At 35.0% G+C, this 20,306-nt stretch overlaps 1 protein-coding gene across 6 annotated transcripts in view; it reads left to right on the top strand.

Annotated features, from left to right (window-relative positions):
- LOC111064501 overlaps positions 1 to 20,306 on the top strand; it is a 69,886-nt gene that overhangs the window by 10,625 nt on the left and 38,955 nt on the right. For 4 of the 6 annotated variants that reach the window (XM_039442313.1, XM_039442312.1, XM_039442311.1 and 1 more), the window contains exons 4-5: positions 5,184 to 5,495; positions 11,945 to 12,256. In XM_039442313.1, the coding sequence (XP_039298247.1) occupies positions 5,184 to 5,495; positions 11,945 to 12,256 (624 nt within the window). Of the gene's footprint in view, positions 1 to 5,183; positions 5,496 to 11,944; positions 12,257 to 14,946; positions 15,055 to 16,828; positions 16,875 to 20,306 lie in introns of those variants that run through there. The other 2 variants (XM_039442315.1, XM_039442314.1) reach the window with 2 other exon arrangements.

Genomic DNA, 20,306 nt, shown 5'->3' with positions numbered 1-20,306 from the left:
CAGATCATAAACGGTTTCGACTATATTATTAGAACTTCTCTTAAAAATTCGTAAAATGTATCTTACCAAACAAAAACATTTTATTCCCCATTTCGTTCATAAATAAAAAAGTAACATTTTTTTGTAAATTCGATAACTTGTTTATTTTTTCATTAATCGCGGAAAACGCATATTAGAAGAAAGCCAATGATATACTGAATGTATTAAAAAAAACTCCAATCGAAAATTCGAAACCGTTTATGATCTGGAAAGAAAACGGAGTTAGCACTTCAACAACCCATAACTCGCTTATTAAACCACTTAAAAATTTCAGTTGTCACTTTTTCTCACTCATGAGGTGTGTACAGATTTACGCGCCGCGAACATGAGCAATTCACTTTTAATCAGCTGATGCCAAGCTTTTTATATCTGTATCTCACCGTTTCTGTAAAAATACAGATATAATCAGCTGATTAAAAGTGAATTGCTCATGTTCGCGGCGCATATATCTGTACGCACCTTTATAATGATCTTAGCAATTATATTGAAAAAGATTATCCAATTTAAATAAAAATAAAAAGGTGTACCAAACAGCCTTAATCTGGTGCTGACTTTATGACGTGAATCCCACTATAGAATCCGCATTTCTATAGATTTTATATTTAGAATTACCAATTTTATTATTAAACGAAAATCCAAATTACTTTGTCTTATCGTTTGTAAGTATTGAGATGTGACCTGGTTTCAATAATTTTAGTTATTCTAGTGGTTTGAATAAGCTCTTTTTCTTTCTATTGACATGTTTGCTGTACCCAGTTGTTCGAACTCACTGCCGGCGCACAAGTCTTCTTTGCCGGTAGTGCCATTTTGTAAGTTAGAATATTTATTTTATCAATCTGTATTATTCTATGGCAAATAAATGAATTTGAATTTGAAAAAAATGCTGTAATTCACCCCGAAGACGGATATTAATAATGAGAATGAAATTAATCATTTAAAAATTATCAATAGCTAGTGTTCGGGGTGAATTACAGCATTTAATTTGGATTTTCGTTTAATAATAAAAATATCGGGGCACCGAGCTTCGCTCGTTATTTCTATTTATTGATGAACAGAATACAATTCTCTAAAATGATCGTGTTTATATTTTACAGCTGGCTATACGTCAGCTTATGAACTACGGGGATGCGATATTTTGATTTTCCACAGAATCACTCGCTCACTTTTTACTATCCACAGACGACGAAAGTTTTAGCCAAGGATGAATTATCCTTTTAATGTCGTTCATCGAGTTTTCCCAAGGATGAAACCTAGTGCAATCGAATTTTTATATCATAAACCTACTGTGTTCCAAATTTCGTAAAAATCTTTAGAGCCGTTTTCGAGTTCCGTTGAACATGAATAACTAGATAACCAGATATAAAAATAACCAGGTATAAAAATATAAAGAGATATACAGAAATTGCTCGCTTAATATATTAGGATTGTTGAATCATTAGCATTTGAATAATTGCAACATCTCAGTAATTTTCATCTGTAGACTGACTGGCCACTATGGCTTCGTATAATATGAGCGCTGCTATCCAGAGATTGTCAGTTTAGTGTAAGGGTAAGCATTCCTGACCGGCAATTAGGAGGTACTGGGTTCGATTCCTGGGCTGACAAATAATTTTTGAATAGTAGCGCTCATCGAATTTCCATCTAGCTGTTTACCCTGTTGTCAATATTTGCTGTAGCAGAAGTCTTCGGGGTGAATTACAGCATTCAATATGGATTTTCGTTTAATAATAAAATAGTTGAATCATTTGCATTTGAATAATTGCAACATCTCAGTAATTTTCATCTCTATATTTAGAATTACAGGAAGTTGATAGAAATTTGAAGATTATTCTGTAAGTATTTTTCTATTTCATCCATCAAGTTGAATCTGAAACCTTGAAACTTATTTACCAATATCTGGTGTGTAATTTCAAATGTAAGTGGTTAAATTTTTTAAGAGTTTGAAAAGTATCTATTGTACACAATTATGGCATCGCTGAAATTCTTAGCCGTACTGCATTTGCCTTTTTAGTGTCTGTGAAATAGGTTTGAATGTGTTAGAGGCTACGAGATAATAACATGACCCTCAAACGGTGAAAAAAGTCGCTGGTATTGTAGGGACATAGTGGTGGGAATGTCTCTCTCACACTTCCCCTCTCACTCTGCATTCATACCGCTGCTGAGAACGAACTGACAAACGTTTACCCACACTCTAAAAAAAACTGAGTTGAGTCTCGCGGCTTCTAGTAGACTACAGGCGTCTTGGTGTTAGATCAAGACCATATCAGCCAATCAGAGAGCTTCCTGCCCTGCCGACTCGCCTGAAAACGCATGAAAAAACTCTTCGTGTGGCCTCGCCCCTTAGTGTGTTGAGAAGGGGAGGAGTCTCCTCCCCTCCAACTTACCATAAGGGTAGGAGTGGTAAGCAGTTGTAGAAGGAGAAACTTTACTTTCTCTCTCCACTGTTCGTTTACTCACTCTATCTCTAGTCTATTCTGGTCTGATATTTCTCAACTGAAAACATTGTAGGTAGCCCACCTAAATTTAAAATTATTTGTAAGCCACGTTATTCTTTAACCTATCTAGCTCAAGATTATTTTTCTTTTCCACCCATACAATTATTACAGTTGCAAGTTCACGCGCTAGCGTTATACTCTTTGCTGTTGATTATGGTCTGCCTATTCATAAAATAATGTTGATTTCTAAAAAGCAATTCTGAAAGAATAAATTATTAATATTGGTATCTAATCTGTACTACTGTTCACTGCTAATTACTACAATTACTATTTACTATAATCAGCTATTTCTATGTCAGAAAGTTATTAAATTGCCTAATGAAATAAGACAAGATAATTCAGCTTGTTCGGATACAACGATTCTTTGCCACCTTCTCCGATCCCTGGCTGTTGTCGGCAAAGAATCATGGACAATTTGTAAAATTTACTAAATAAAATTCAATATATTGGAAATTTTGTCATTTCAAGATGTTTTTTTTTGTAACTGCCAACCAAAATTACCTCAATTGAGAGGCTTTTGTTCATTTCATGAATGCCAATAAAGCTATTATTATTATTATGATTATTATTATTGTTATTATTATTAATGGATACTATTGTACAATGATTTATGAAATGATTTGTTATGTTTTTCATAAGCTTATTTATTGTCGCTCAATAGTTACATACATGCATGACAAAAATGTGGAATATGAACGTGGGATTTGTGCAATGACAAGTTTATCTTGATACTTTTATCCTCATATAAATTTCAAATCAATTGTTTTATTGAATAAATTACTCAACTCATTCATTCATGGCTGTTTTTACAATCATCTCCTTGACTGTCTCCACCTGAAGGTCTCTATGAAGGTCGGCGTTCCTGATGAAATATGGAGCATGGATTATGCCAATTTTGCTGTCTGCTGTACAGCCCCACAGTTGCGCACTATACAACCAGGCAGGTCTCAGTATTTGTTTGTAGAGTAGAATTTTATTGTAGGCTGATAAGCTTTAATTCCTTCCTATCAGCCAATATATCCTTCTTTACTTGTAGTTGAGCTCATCTCTCTTTTTCTTGACATGGCTTTTCCCGAAGAATAGAAGAATCCACAAGGAAGAAGAAATTTGAGCCTTATCCAGAAACAATTTCAAGACGTCTCGAATAAGCATTATGCACATATCCTGTTGAGAACGGCTTGAGAAATCTTCTTGAAAAGAATTCTATGTTCATCAAGGTCACTTGACTACTTGTCAAGTATGATTATTGTATTGCTTCTTGAAAATATATTCAACTTATGACTAGAAATTATAATCTCATGGGTTGCAGCCAATCATAAATTGCACTATTCAATCATAGATTTGAAAATACAATTTGAAATAGTTTATATAATTCATCTGTTCCAACAAACATTTATCGTTCTTTTATATTTTGTTTTAATCTTTCTTAATCTAATAATAAATATCGTCTCATTTAAAATAAAAACTCCACTGATTTGAAAGCGAGATTTTTTCAAATGAGGTTTCAAGTATGCTTGCCTACTCATAGTTTCAATTTGTTCTTTCCGTATGTACGTTTATGTATACGGTTTCCATTTCAAGCATGCTTAGGGTACAAACACACTGAAAGCGGAGCGGAGCGTCGTGAACAATACCATGTTAAGTAATGAGCTGCAACACACTGGAAGCGTCTACTCGCAGAGCGGAGCGGAGCGGAGCGTGGTGTCAAACTTTGGAACAAGCTGGTTTGTTTATTGGATCGTCTACATCTACAAGCGGAGTGTCACAGAGCGTGTGCCAGTCTGGTCTACTCTTGTACTCTACTAGGCCCTTGACGCTTGACGCTCAGACGCTTCCAGTGTGTATCATGAACGCTCTGACCACACCACGCCACGCTCCGCTCCGCCTTCAGTGTGTTTGTACCTTTATAGAAGTAACCTTGACCAACAAAGCTTTGAAAAATCATCTCTGAATACGGATCTAAATCAACGAACTTTCCTTATTATGATGAACTTGATAGAATAACTGAGCAGTATCTGCTTTGCTATATTATATAGATTTGTGGCATTTTTTTATAATAGTTTCAATAATTCTTAAGCCAAACACAATTACTTGGTAGCTTTGTGGATTACCTTTTTATGGCGGGTGTCAGTAGACTGTATGCGGTTTCCTCAATCAGCAGTGGTTTTCTGGACAAGTAAATTCACCTTTGACGCTACAATATATATATTTTTAATTATATAATTTCAGTTATGCTATTATGTTTATCACTTTAAACTGTTATAAAGGACATCGTGCAATGAAATATGTGGGTGTAATTGATAGATTCAATTAAATCAAATTTTCATATTTTTTGGTTTGAAAATAGCATGCAAAACATTACATGATCTCTCAGTTTTATTTCTGACCCATTCACAAATATTTGCATTTATGGCCCTAAAATATTACAGAGGCTTAACAATAGTGAATGAACCAATCTTCAAAGTAGCTACAAAGTATTTGTCCAGTTTTGTTACATAAGAAAGCTTTTCTGGTAGCGCTTCTTGAATATATACTATAATAAAGTGAAGAACCGACTTTTACACGTATAGAATTACGTAGGAACAATTACTTGGAATAGAACATTTCCACTAATACATTGTTTTTTATGATATTTATGCTTTATTGTAGGCCGTCAACCTGAAGTTCCATACTTCATTGAAGATTACAAAAAGAGAAAGGAAGAAAACCGTGCAAGAATAGCCAGATTGGCCAAAAATGTAAACAGAGTGATTGAAGGCGCTAGTACCAGTGCAAACCCATCTTTTCCAACTGAGAGCAGTGAAGACACGATCAATGCGGACCCGCCTCGTGACCTCTGTGTCACACTTGACATTGAGAAGTTTTTCAGTGGTGAGGAGTGGGCATCCAAAACTTACCTGGAAAGAAAGGAACTCAGATCTCAACTGGAAACATACCGATATTCGTTAAAGCATACTTCAGGTTAGTATTTTCGAAACAACTTTTATGGCCATTCATTATTATCTTTCTTTCTCTCCTCATCTTCCTTGTTATTTTCCTTCTCCAGCTTTTCCTTATTCAATTTGATTGTATGGTAAGAGATGTAGTGGTATTTCTCCATAATTGAAAGAAAATGACGTTGATGTTGTCAAAATAATATAGTGGTATGTTAGTTAGTTTAATTTTCGTCATATAACACTACAGTATCAAGCAAAGGTTGGTAGTATTTGACACGTCAAAAGTATTGAGTACAGTACTCAAAAAAGTAAATTATAAAAGAGAGAAAAGAAAAGAAGAAAATCAGAACATACAAACTACCGTAGTTAAAAAATATGTTTGCAAAAAAAAATGCCTTCACGCGCCAACAGTTGAAGCTTTCCTCTAAACTGTACGGAGATGCATCGTTCAAATTTAGCTTTTATTGCATTCTTGAACCTTTCTCAGCTCTCAATACATTCTATTTCAATAGGAAGAGAGTTATAAGCTCTTAATCCGCTCATGCTCAGCCCGCTTCCAACCCGCACCGAGCACGCTCCTCCCTCATTCCGCCCTCGTACCACCATCGAACCACAGTCGCTCCGCCCACGCACCCATCATGAACGTTACGGAAGATGTTAGATCTTCTCGCGTTCCCCGGTCTTTACTGTTGCTCGCCGGTCGATCATCAATCGCTCTGCTGGAGTGACGTTCGGTTGCGGAGCAGAGCGAAAGTCTGTACGCACCTTAAGGCAGCGGCTGCGAAAGCTGAACTGGCAAAGTTGCCGATTCTCTGTTACCACCGCCGTCCATTCTAGACAGCTGTTATTCAATCATCTTGGTATATCTGATCTAATATCAATAATATAAAATTAATATCTAATATAATTACATTGCAGTGACGAAATATATTCTATCTTGATTTAATAATACATTTTCGTATTTTGGTAGTTCATCATCGTATTTCTAAGTAGTCTGAAAGCAATTTGGCAGCGGTGTGGAGCTAGTAAAGGATGGAGTCGTTCGCTTTGTCTAATGTTTGACAAGTAAGCAAATTAATGTTAAGGCTGTTCGGCACACTTTTTTCATTATTTTAAATTGATAAAAATTTTCAATATAATTGTTAAGATCATTATAAGAGTGAGAAAAAGTGGCAACTATAATTTTCAAGTGGTCTAATAAGCGAGTTATGGGTTGTTGAAGTGCTAACTTTCCAGTTTCCGTTTTCTTTCCAGATCATAAACGGTTTCAACTATATTATTAGAACTTCTCTTAAAAATTCGTAAAATGTATCTTTCCAAACAAAAACATTTTATTCCCCATATCGTTCATAAATAAAAATGTAACATTTTTTTGTAAATTCGATAACTTGTTTATTTTTGCATTAATCGCGGAAAACGCATATTAGAAGAAAGCCAATGATATACTGAATGTATTAAAAAAAACTCCAATCGAAAATTCGAAACCGTTTATGATCTGGAAAGAAAACGGAGTTAGCACTTCAACAACCCATAACTCGCTTATTAAACCACTTAAAAATTTCAGTTCTCACTTTTTCTCACTCATGAGGTGCTTACAGATTTACGCGCCGCGAACATGAGCAATTCACTTTCAATCAGCTGATGCCAAGCTTTTTATATCTGTATCTCACCGTTTCTGTAAAAATACAGATATAATCAGCTGATTAAAAGTGAATTGCTCATGTTCGCGGCGCGTATATCTGTACGCACCTTATAATGATCTTAGCAATTATATTGAAAAAGATTATCCAATTTAAATAAAAATAAAAAGGTGTACCAAACAGCCTTAATCTGTTGCTGACTTTATAACGTGAATCCCACTCTAGAATCCGCATTTCTATAGATTTTATATTTAGAATTACCAATTTTATTATTAAACGAAAATCCAAATTACTTTGTCTTATCGTTTGTAAGTATTGAGATGTGACCTGGTTTCAATAATTTTAGTTATTCTAGTGGTTTGAATAAGCTCTTTTTCTTTCTATTGACATGTTTGCTGTACCCAGTTGTTCGAACTCACTGCCGGCGCACAAGTTTTCTTTGCCGGTAGTGCCATTTTGTAAGTTAGAATATTTATTTTATCAATCTGTATTATTCTATGGCAAATAAATGAATTTGAATTTGAAAAAAAATGCTGTAATTCACCCCGAAGACGGATATTAATAATGAGAATGAAATTAATCACTTGAAAATTATCAATAACTAGTCTTCGGGGTGAATTAATTTGGATTTTCGTTTAATAATAAAAATATCGGGGCACCGAGCTTCGCTCGTTATTTCTATTTATTGATGAACAGAATACAATTCTCTAAAATGATCGTGTTTATATTTTACAGCTGGCTATACGTCAGCTTATGAACTACGGGGATGCGATATTTTGATTTTCCACAGAATCACTCGCTCACTTTTTACTATCCACAGACGACGAAAGTTTCAGCCAAGGATGAATTATCCTTTTAATGTCGTTGAGCGAGTTTTCCCAAGGATGAAACCTAGTGCAATCGAATTTTCATATCATAAACCTACTGTGTTCCAAATTTTGTAAAAATCTTTAGAGCCGTTTTCGAGTTCCGTTGAACATGAATAACTAGATAACCAGATATAAAAATAACCAGGTATAAAAATATAAAGAGATATACAGAAATTGCTCGCTTAATATATTAGGATTGTTGAATCATTAGCATTTGAATAATTGCAACATCTCAGTAATTTTCATCTGTAGACTGACTCGCCACTATGGCTTCGTATAATATGAGCGCTGCTATCCAGAGATTGTCAGTTTGGTGTAAGGGTAAGCATTCCTGACCGGCAATTAGGAGGTACTGGGTTCGATTCCTGGGCTGACAAATAATTTTTGAATAGTAGCGCTCATCGAATTTCCATCTAGCTGCTTACCCTGTTGTCAATATTTGCTGTAGCAGAAGTCTTCGGGGTGAATTACAGCATTTAATATGTATTTTCGTTTAATAATATAATAGTTGAATCATTAGCATTTGAATAATTGCAACATCTCAGTAATTTTCATCTCTATATTTAGAATTACAGGAAGTTGATAGAAATTTGAAGATTATTCTGTAAGTATTTTTCTATTTCATCCATCAAGTTGAATCTGAAACCTTGAAACTTATTTACCAATATCTGGGGTGTAATTTTAAATGTAAGTGGTTAAATTTTTTAAGAGTTTGAAAAGTATCTATTGTACACAATTATGGCATCCCTGAAATTCATAGCCGTACTGCATTTGCCTTTTTAGTGTCTGTGAAATAGGTTTGAATGTGTTAGAGGCTACAAGATAATAACATGAACCTCAAACGGTGAAAAAAGTCGCTGTATTGTAGGGACATAGTGGTGGGAATGTCTCTCTCACACTTCCCCTCTCACTCTGCATTCATACCGCCAGAGCAGAAATTGTTTGAAGTGAAGATACCTGCTGCTGAGAACGAACTAACAAACGTTTACCCATACACTAAAAAAATTGAGTTGAGTCTCGCGGCTTCTAGTAGACTACAGGCGTCTTAGTGTTAGATCAAGACCATATCAGCCAATCAGAGAGCTTCCTGCCCTGCCGACTCGCCTGAAAACACATGAAAAAACTCTTCGTGTGGCCTCGCCCCTTAGTGTGTTGAGAAGGGGAGGAGTCTCCTCCCCTCCAACTTACCATAAGGGTAGGAGTGGTAAGAAGGAGAAACTTTACTTTCTCTCTCCACTGTTCGTTTACTCACTCTATCTCTAGTCTATTCTGGTCTGATATTTCTCAACTGAAAACATTGTAGGTAGCCCACCTAAATTTAAAATTATTTGTAAGCCACATTATTCTTTAACCTATCTAGCTCAAGATTATTTTTCTTTTCCACCCATATCAACAGTTGCAAGTTCACGCGCTAGCGTTATACTCTTTGCTGTTGATTATGGTCTGTCTGCCTATTCATAAAATAATGTTGATTTCTAAAAAGCAACTCTGAAAGAATAAATTATTAATATTGGTATCTAATCTGTACTACTGTTCACTGCTAATTACTACAATTATTACTATTTACTATAATCAGCTATTTCTATGTCAGAAAGTTATTAAATTGCCTAATGAAATAAGACAAGATAATTCAGCTTGTTCGGATACAACGATTCTTTGCCACCTTCTCTGGCTGTTGTCGGCAAAGAATCATGGACAATTTGTAAAATTTACTAAATAAAATTCAATATATTGTAAATTTTGTTATTTCAAGATGTTTTTTTTTTGTATCTGCCAACCAAAAATTACCTCAATTGAGAGGCATTTGTTCATTTCATGAATGCCAATAAAGCTATTATTATTAAGATTATTATTATTGTTATTATTATTAATGGATATTATTGTAGCTACAATTATTTATGAAATGAATTGTTATGTTTTTCATAAGCTTATTTATTGTCGCTCAATAGTTACATACATGCATGACAAAAATGTGGAATATGAACGTGGGAATGTGCAATGACAAGTTTATCTTGATACTTTTATCCTCATATAAATTTCAAATCAATTGTTTTATTGAATAAATTACTCAACTCATTCATTCATGGCTGTTTTTACAATCATCTCCTTGACTGTCTCCACCTGAAGGTCTCTATGAAGGTCGGAGTTCCTGATGAAATATGGAGCATGGATTATGCCAATTTTGCTGTCTGCTGTACAGCCCCACAGTTGCGCACTATACAACCAGACAGGCCTCAGTATTTGTTTGTAGAGTAGAATTTTATTGTAGGCTGATAAGCTTGAATTCCTTCCTATCAGCCAATATATCCTACTGTACTTGTAGTTGAGCTCATCCCTCTTTTTCTTGACATGGCTTTTCCCGAAGAATAGAAAAATCCACAAGGAAGAAGAAATTTGAGCCCTATTCAGAAACGATTTCAAGACGTCTCGAATAAGCATTATGCACATATCCTGTTGAGAACGGCTTGAGAAATCTTCTTGAAAAGAATTCTATGTTCATCAAGGTCACTTGACTACTTGTCAAGTATGATTATTGTATTGCTTCTTGAAAATATATTCAACTTATGACTAGAAATTATAATCTCATGGGTTGCAGCCAATCATAAATTGCACTATTCAATCATAGATTTAAAAATACAATTTGAAATAGTTTATATCATTCATCTGTTCCAACAAACATTTATCGTTCTTTTACATTTTGTTTTAATTTCTCTTAATCTAATAATAAATATCGTCTCATTTAAAATAAAAACTCCACTGATTTGAAAGCGAGATTTTTTCAAATGTGGTTTCAAGTATGCTTACCTACTCATAGTTTCAATTTGTTCTTTCCGTATGTACGTTTATGTATACGGTTTCCAGTTCAAGCATGCTCAGGGTACAAACACTCTGAAAGCGGAGCGGAGCGTCGTGAACAAGATCATGTTAAGTAATGATCTGCAACACACTGGAAGCGTCTACTCGCAGAGCGGAGCGTGGCGTCAAACTTTGGAACAAGCTGGTTTGTTTATTGGATCGTCTACAAGCGGAGTGTCACAGAGCGTGTGCCAGTCTGGTCCACTCTTGTACTCTACTAGGCCCTTGACGCTTGACGCTCAGACGCTTCCAGTGTGTATCATGAACGCTCTGACCACACCACGCCACGCTTCGATCCGGCTTCAGTGTGTTTGTACCTTTATAGAAGTAACCTTGACCAACAAAGCTTTGAAAAATCATCTCTGAATACGGTCCTAAATTAACGAACTTTCCTTATTATGATGAACTTGATAAAATAACTGAGCAGTATCTGCTTTGCTATATTATATAGATTTGTGGCATTTTTCTATAATAGTTTCAATAATTCTTAAGCCAAACACAATTACTTGGTAGCTCAGAGGGTTGGTTACCTTGTTATGGCGGGTTGGCAGTAGACTGTATGCGGTTTCCTCAGTCAGCAGTTGTTTTCTGGACAAGTAAATTTACCTTTGACGCTACAATATATATATATATATATATATATATATAATATATATATATATATATATATATTTATTATATAATTTCAGTTATGCTATTATGTTTATCAATTTAAACTGTTATAAAGGACATCGTGCAATGAAAATATGTGGGTGTAACTGATAGATTCAATTAAATCAAATTTTCATATTTTTTGGTTTGAAAATAGCATGCAAAAAATTGGATCTCTCAGTTTTATTTCTGACCCATTCACAAATATTTGCATTTCTGGCCATAAAATATTACAGAGGCTCAACAAGAGTGAATAAACCAATCTTCAAAGTAGCTACAAAGTATCTGTCCAGTTTTGTTACCTAAGAAAGCTTTTCTGGTAGCGCTTTTTAAATATATACTATAATAAAGTAAAGAACTGGCCTATACACACGTATAGAATTACTCAGGAACAATTGCTTGGAATAGAACATTTCCACTAATACATTGTTTTTTATGATACTTATGCTTTATTGTAGGCCGTCAACCTGAAGTTCCATACTTCATCAAAGATTACAAAAAGAGAAAGGAAGAAAACCGTGCAAGAATAGCCAGATTGGCCAAAAATGTAAACAGAGTGATTGAAGGCGCTAGTACCAGTGCAAACCCATATTTCTCAACTGAGAGCAGTGAAGACACGATCAATGCGGACCCGCCTCGTGACCTCTGTGTCACACTTGACATTGAGAAGTTTTTCAGTGGTGAGGAGTGGGCATCCAAAACTCACTTGGAAAGAAAGCAACTCAGATTTCAACTGGAAACATACCGATATTCGTTAAAGCATACTTCAGGTTAGTATCTTCGAAACCACTTTTATTGCCATTTATTATTATCTTTTTTCTTCTCCCCCTCCACCTTGTTGTTTTCCTTCTCCAGCTTTTCCTTATTCAATTTGATTGTATGGTAAGAGATGTAGTGGTATTTCTCCATAATTGAAAGAAAATGACGTTGATGTTGTCAAAATAATATAGTGGTATGTTAGTTTAATTTTCGTCATATAACACTACAGCATCAAGCAAAGCTGGGTAGTAAATGACACGTCAAAAGTATTGAGTACAGTACTCAAAAAAGTAATTATAAAAGAGAGAATAAAAGAAGAAAATCAGAACATACAAAGGAGTTAAAAAAATATGCCTTGCAAAAAAATCCTAAACGCGCCAACAGTTGAAGCTTTCCTCCAAACTGTACGGAGATGCATCGTTCAATTTAGCTTTTATTGCATTCTTGAATCTTTCTAAGCTCTCAATACATTCTATTTCAATAGGAAGAGAGTTATAAGCTCTTAATCCGCTCATGTGCAGTACCTTAGGCAGCTGAACTTCGCATTTGGTCAGCTAGGGCAAGTCCTGTTCAGTCCCTGCTCGAATATGGCATCTTGGCGTGGGGGGGGGGTGCCTCATCCAATGTATTGCAGCCCCTTGCAGTTTCACAAAGATCACTCATCAAAACGCTTCTTTTGAAAAATAACAGATACCCTACTCATTTGTTGTTCCTCGAATTTCCAGTTTTGAATATTAAACAGCTCTTCATTAAAAACCTTTTAATTTTTATCAAAAGAAACAATTCTCTATTTACAGAAATTCAGCATAATTGTCCTACCGAAATAGATTAAATATTAACATCCAAATCCCTCGTCTCGAAAACTCAATGCAATTATCAAACTGTTTCCATTTGGCCCATTGGCTTTATCGTAATGCTCCTCCAGAAATTGTATCAATTGGTGAGGGGTGTAGCATCGCCATCTATAAGCGTGGAGTGAGCAGGTGGCTTCTCAGTATTGGGTATTGGCCCGGCGGCTATGGAGAAGAGGCTAGAGGCTATGTTGCGTTCTCCTCATGTCCAGCTGTTATATAGCTCGTCCTAATAGTCCGTCCTTGCCTATTGGGTTTGTTCAGTTTTTTCTTCCCCTTCAACCACAGATACTGTACTTTTTATTTATATATTGATTGTATGATACCTTAAATGCCGCAAATTAAATTAATTTAATTCTTTTTTTTTAGTTCAAGCCACTTGTTAAACTATTATTTTTGCCTATAATTTTCAATTTCTTATTTTATAGTAATTTTCTTAGTAACTCGATTTTATATAGTATCTAGTGTCATTAAAGTATTGTTATTCTGTTTCTTATCGATTGTCAGAAGACTCCTCCATGCACACGGACTTATCGTCCAAGCATGGAGTTATTCATTTACTTTTTACTTCTTTTTCATATTAATGTGACAATCTAATATACTGCGTTTACTTTGTTTTTAGATACTATGTAATGTATAACGTTTTTGAATAAATTGAAATTGAATTGAATTGAGTTTTAATTAGCTAAGTTTAATATAAAGTGCGAGGAGAATAGGATTTATATTTTATCAGCTATACTTATCCAATAACATTTTTTATTATATTTAGCCTATTGTCATTACCTAAGTCACTAAATGCCATTCCGGTTGGGTAAAATCTAGGTTTGTTTAGAATAATTTTGATTATCAGTTTTTGCGCTACGAATAATTCACCAATATGACCGTTGAAACAACCCCTCCCCCCTCCAACATCTATGCAATACCATACAAAATTGAAAATTGATTTATAACCAGAGCATGATATAGCACTTCCAAATTCTTATTATCCAGAATTCTGTCCATTTGTTAGAATTTGTAGCATAAATATCTAATTCTTCTACAGATGGACTTTCTATGTACATCTCATTTTAGATGATCATGTAATTGACGACAAAATGCATGTAGTGTTCGGTTTCAATGTGGAAATTAGTGAAGAATTGAAAAGTCTCATATCACCTTTATTTGGTCAATTTATTTTATGAAATTGGGATAGAAAGAAGTTTTGAACTGTAGGTAGTCTGTTTCTTTGTCCTTAAGTTGATTGTGAATGATGAATAAATAGATAAAGTTAATAAAACATAACACGGAAACTATAAATTACTTCATAAGTTTAATAAATTGTCTTTTTTCATCTTCACAATAAGCAGCAGATGTATTGACCTTTCTGCCACCACGACTTATTCATTCATTCATTCATTCATTCATTTATTGTATAAAACACTATAATCATAATACAATTATGACATTGGAGGAAAAACTAGGCTGAGCCTGTACTATTTCTCTCCAAAAATGTTGATAAAATGTTAATGTTGTCCAAAAGTTAAGGTTATCTAATCACACACTGCTTCGTCACTTGATTTTCGGTCCAGGAATAATGAATGTAGCTTCAAGGAGTACTTGGTCGACTCTTTAAGAGTCAGAGAGATAGTGTTATCAAAAAGTGATAGATGATATAAGGGCGTTACAGTTTTTCTTTTGATCCAATTGAAATATTGAAAAAAGTTGTATAAAGTCTGCTCATATAGGAACAATACTTTTTTGGCGCAAATTGTTTGAAGATTAAACGAAATGGGCTGTATCAGTTTTTCAAAATTATTATAAAATGAAGGTTTTTATTAAATTATTAATGGAATTTGTTGTATTGTTTACAGAAGCAACTGGTAGTGATACTTCCAATCGTGCTGGGTCAGGATCAAATCATGAAAGTGTTGGCAAGAAACACCGTCGTTCAAAAAGAAGTGTGACTGACGGGTTTGTTTGTAAGTATATATTTCTTCCTTGCAATAGTTTAGTGGTAGTTAAAAGTTGAAGTATAGAAAGAAAAAAATGTTGGTTGGGTGAGTTTCAACAAGATTATTAGAGACGACGTTGACAAGTGCTAAGGCTAGCAGTTACCTGAGCAGTCCCTATACTTCGTACAAAATTACTTTTGACTTGGAGGAATATGAGGCACAGAGAAATGGAGGGAGATCAGCCAATTACAGTGATGAGTAGAGTCATGATAGGTAGAAGCGCAGTTGCCAATTTGAGCAGCGTGTATCATGAACAGCTGAACACTCATTGGAAATTGGAGAACGCTGACCGGCTCAGACGACAACATCGCGACCTTTCTCTGCTGCGCATGTCCCTCCAAGTCAAAAGTAATTTTGTACGGAGTAGCTATAGAGGTCTTTGACTAGGACAACATCACGATACTGTCAAGTGTGACCTCATCATACGCGTGCCTATACACACATTCTGCATGTTATACAGGGTCTGTATAATAAGTAACCAGACTCACCTCAGCAAATTTTCCTGATGGGGACTATTGGAGTCGATATCACGCTGATAACCGGATTTTCCAATCCCTGAACGCTCCTTGGAAGTCGGCAACCTCTATGCTGTCTAGAGCCCTCGTCTTAGCACGTTGAACGTTTTCGAGAGTCCTGAACCGCGTCTCCTTAAGTCGTCTCTTGATCTTGGGGAACAAAAAGAAGTCCGGTGGTGCCATATCCGGGCTGTGAGGAGGATGTGGCAACGTTACCCTCGACTGTTTGGCCAACTGCTCGGTGACGAGCAGGCAGGTGTGCGACGGAGCATTGTCGTGATGGAGGATCCACGAATCGGCAATCCCCGGACGGACTTGATGAACCCGGGCGGTTAGTCGACGGAGCACCTCTCTGTAGTACTGGCCGTTTACAGTTTGGCCGGGTGGCGCAAACTCTTTGGCCCGTTTATGGCACCACCGGACATCTTTTTGTTCCCCAAGATCAAGAGACAACTTAAGGGGACGCGATTCAGGACTCTGGAAAACGTGCTACGACGAGGGATCTAGACAGCATAGAGGTTGCCGACTTCCAGGGAGCGTTCAGTGATTGGAAAATCCGGTATCAGCGTGTTATCGACTCCAATGGGGACTACTTTGAAGATTCCTAAAGAAAAATTGTACATATTTCGCCAATAAAAAATTTCTGAGGTCAGTCCGGTTACTTATTATACAGACCCTGTATTTATATATAGCAATCCATCTTACAACCATCGGTGAATCGCAAAGAATTTGTATATGATCACTGACTAAATGTTGTCTCCTTAGTTACCGGGTTTGAGACAACGCTTTTAGATTACTCAACACAAATCAGCCGTGTTTTACGACAACAGTGACTGAACTCTGGTTAGATAAGCTGAGTTTGGCTACGACGTAGCACTGTAGAGACTGGCATCTGGTTGCCTCTGATTGGATCCCGATCAGATGTGAATATCTGGGTGGTATTTTGAACCGTCTTGACGATCTGAGAAGAATGAGCTGTAGTACGTGAAGATCCGATTATTGTGTCAAAAGTTATGTATGTTTGAAATATTGATCCTTGAGGTGTCCTTATACCCTAGATTAGACTTAAGATTTGATGCCTACCCTATAGGAAATCCTGCAATTAAATACATCTAACGCGTGATTTTAAAAGAACAGAGCCCACATGATTCAAACATATTTTTTAATCATTTATTAAAAGGAAAATCAACAGAATATTATTAAAATATGTTTTATTTCTATTTCAGTTTGTGATCTGTGCGGGAGAGTGGTACAAGCAATGTAAAATTCACGAAAAAATGATGATCATAACAAATATCCCGGTAAGTACCTTGTTAGTTTATCATACACCGTGTCCCACGTACAGGTTTACACGTTTAATTTTATATTACGTGCCCATTCATGCACCGATCTTTTTTTAATTTTACATAGTTTACAAAGTAGCTTCTGAAAATATTCTGGGAAAATTTCAGCTCCCTAACCTTCGTAGAAACAAAATAGCGGCATATTGAAAATTTTACTAATTCGCTTCCTATATTAACTACTTTTATGAGTATGAAAGAATTTCTGAATTGTTCTACGTTGCAGTAGTCGTGCCTCATTTGATGGTACTAGAAATGGATCAAGCAATCTTCCAACAAGATAGTGCTCCACCTCATTTCGCAAATCATGTCAAGCAATTACTAATTGACAAACTTCATGGCCGTTGGATTGGTCGTGGAAGTGATTTTTCAGATTGGCCACCCCGATCACTAGATTTAACTGTTTGTGACTTCTTTTTATGGGATAAATTTAAGGAAAATGTCTATACCCATAGCTTCAATAATGATGAGGAATTGAAACGATCAATAGAAGAGGAACTTCTCCGGATACCGCAAATTTTCTTTGTAAGAGCTTACGAATCATTTCACAGCCTCAAATCTCGTTAAAATGTCATCAGGGGTGCCCCAGGGCTCTATTTTGGGTCCTCTTATTTTTATACTGTGTGTTGATGATGTTTCTTCTATGTTTCCCCTGAATAAGTTGACTCTATATGCTGATGACACGTCACTGATATTTGCAGACAAAAACTTGGAGGACCTTGAAATGAATTGTAATCTGGTGAGTAATCAGGTTGTACAGTTCTTCAACACGCTTTCCCTGACAGTCAATTCTAAAAAAAGTAAACTGGTAAATTTTAGTTTGAGACACAATACGATTGAACCGTATTTATATATAGGTGACGAATGTGTTAGCAATACTGACTCTGTTAAATTGCTTGGCTTACACTTTGACTCCAAGTTTATGTGGGATGAGCATGTGGATGCACTAGTTACTAGGCTGAGTAAGGATCTATTTGTTATGAGAAATATCGTGAAATGTGTGCCATTATCGGTGTCAAAAATGGTATATTATGCTCTTTTCTAATCCCATGTTGCTTATGGTATAGAGTTGTGGGGAGGCACCGCTGATTTTCATTTCCAAAGGATTTTTAAACTGCAAAAGAGAGCTGTACGATACATGGCTGGTCTTAAGTATAATGAGTCTTGTAGAGAGGCATTTGTTTCTTTGAATGTTCTCACCTTACCTTCTATTTACATATACAAATTATTAATTTTCACCCATAAACATATCTCGAAACTGGTCACGAATGCAGAACTACACGATCATAATAACACCAGAAGTAGGAACAATATAGCTTTAAGACAGCATAGGTTGAAACTGTATGAGAAAGTACCTTCTTATATTGGTTCCAAATTATTCATCAAATTGCCTACAGAGCTGAAATCCAAGTCAATAAGCATCTTCAAAAGTAGTTTATACAGCTTTCTTGCTGCGAAGGCCTACTACAGAGTTATAGATTTCTGTGATAGCTAGTAGATATTGGCTTACAAATTGTATATTAGCACTTACAAATGATTGTATAGATACAAGTTTAAGCGCATTGTATTGATTGTAACGGTGTAATTTTCTTCAATTTTCATATTTCATTCTTGTATGATTTTTTTCTGTACTCATTTCAAATTAATCTCTATGGCGATGTTGAACTGTTTATTGTATTATATATGATTAACTGTGTTGAATAAATTTATATCTTATCTTATTTCTAAGCGCTGTTATCAGTGTGTTGCTGTTGATGGGCTTCAATTTGAATAATTTTGGACTAAACGATTTTTCATTAGGCTATATTCTAGTTTTTTATTTAAAAGACATATTGCCCTAACGTGCAAGAATAAAAATATTTTATAAAACCAAAAACATATTTTTAAAGTGGGTATTGTTTTTCAATATGCCGCCTTTTTGTTTCTACGAAGGTTAGGGAGCTGAAACTTTCCCAAAATATTTTTAGAACCTACTTTGTAGACTGTTTAAAACTTAAAAACGTTCGGTGCATGAATGGGCATGTAATATAAAATTAAACGTGTAAACCTCCTCGTGGGACACGGTGTATAAAGTCTAAATATAAGGTCTAGCATTATAACTTTAGGGGTCCAACAATACTGTCTAGCATCATATTACTTGATGAAAAGTATTATAATGAATAGAATATGAAATAAAATACTTATAAATAATAATCCAGACATCACAGAAACACTCTTTTGAGGTAAAATATTTTTTTTCCTTATAAATCTACGTATTTGTAATGCCTCAATAAAATAAATGTGCTATAGATTTGTGGTATTGTTAATACATACGGTATATTTACATCAGAATCGATTTCCTATTCTATTCTATCCATTATAATTCTGTCATGAATCCGGTATCATTTTCTTTGGAATATTAAAATGTATATATGCATTTTTTATCTCAGATTGTATAATGTAACTTTTGAAATGGCCCAACAGGCTTATGCCCAAAACTGTTCTCATTTCAATTTATACAACAATCCATTCTAGGTTATGTACTGTGTTACATTTTCAAAGATTTATAGTCCAAAACAATACAAGAGACAAGTTTTTAATTTGAAAAATAATCATTCGGGTAATATATATATAAATACGTATATTTAAAAATAATATAATAAATTGTATTTAATTGACTATTTTTTAAAAACTTTGACCAACAGTATAATGACTGTTTGAAAAATATAAGTGTGATTTTATAAAAACTAAGAGAAAATCTATATTTGTAAGTAATTTTGTTTTTCTTGTAGCTCGTAGAATATCATGCGGGTACGTGCCCAACATACATGGTGGCTCAGTTTTTCTCATACTTCATAGGCAATTGATGCTTTAGTGTTTGCTGGTTTGTTTGCTTATATTTTGTGTTTATTTGATAAATTTATGGTGATTTTTTCTTTATTGTTTCAGGAGGGAGAAATGGCCGGTGGGTACTGGATGCGATATGTGAACTGCGCAAGACACATTAATGAAATTAATCTGATGCCACATCACTATGAAGGAAGACTTTATTGCAGAACTTCGCGTGTCGTTGAAGAGCTGTTTGTGCTCGATTCATCCCTCCTCGATAGGATAGATTTATCTATATTATGTCCCAACACATATCCAGTAGGATAGTCTTTTCCATGATTAGAGTTCCTTTTTATTTTCCTTCTTGGAAAATATTATTTAAATCCAAATATTGTACTTGAAGACAAGAAATGCATATTATAGAGTAGAATGAGTTACATGTTTTAAATGTTTTTAAGAATATCTCAGAACCTCATTTCAATTGCAGATAACTGAATTTGGACCAAATCTTCAATATTCACTTCTCTTATAAATATCTAAAATCGTTTTTCAGCAT

Source organism: Nilaparvata lugens, chromosome X (assembly GCF_014356525.2).
Source record: "Nilaparvata lugens isolate BPH chromosome X, ASM1435652v1, whole genome shotgun sequence".
Taxonomy (NCBI): domain Eukaryota; kingdom Metazoa; phylum Arthropoda; class Insecta; order Hemiptera; family Delphacidae; genus Nilaparvata; species Nilaparvata lugens.
This window is presented reverse-complemented; position numbering and strand designations above follow the sequence as displayed.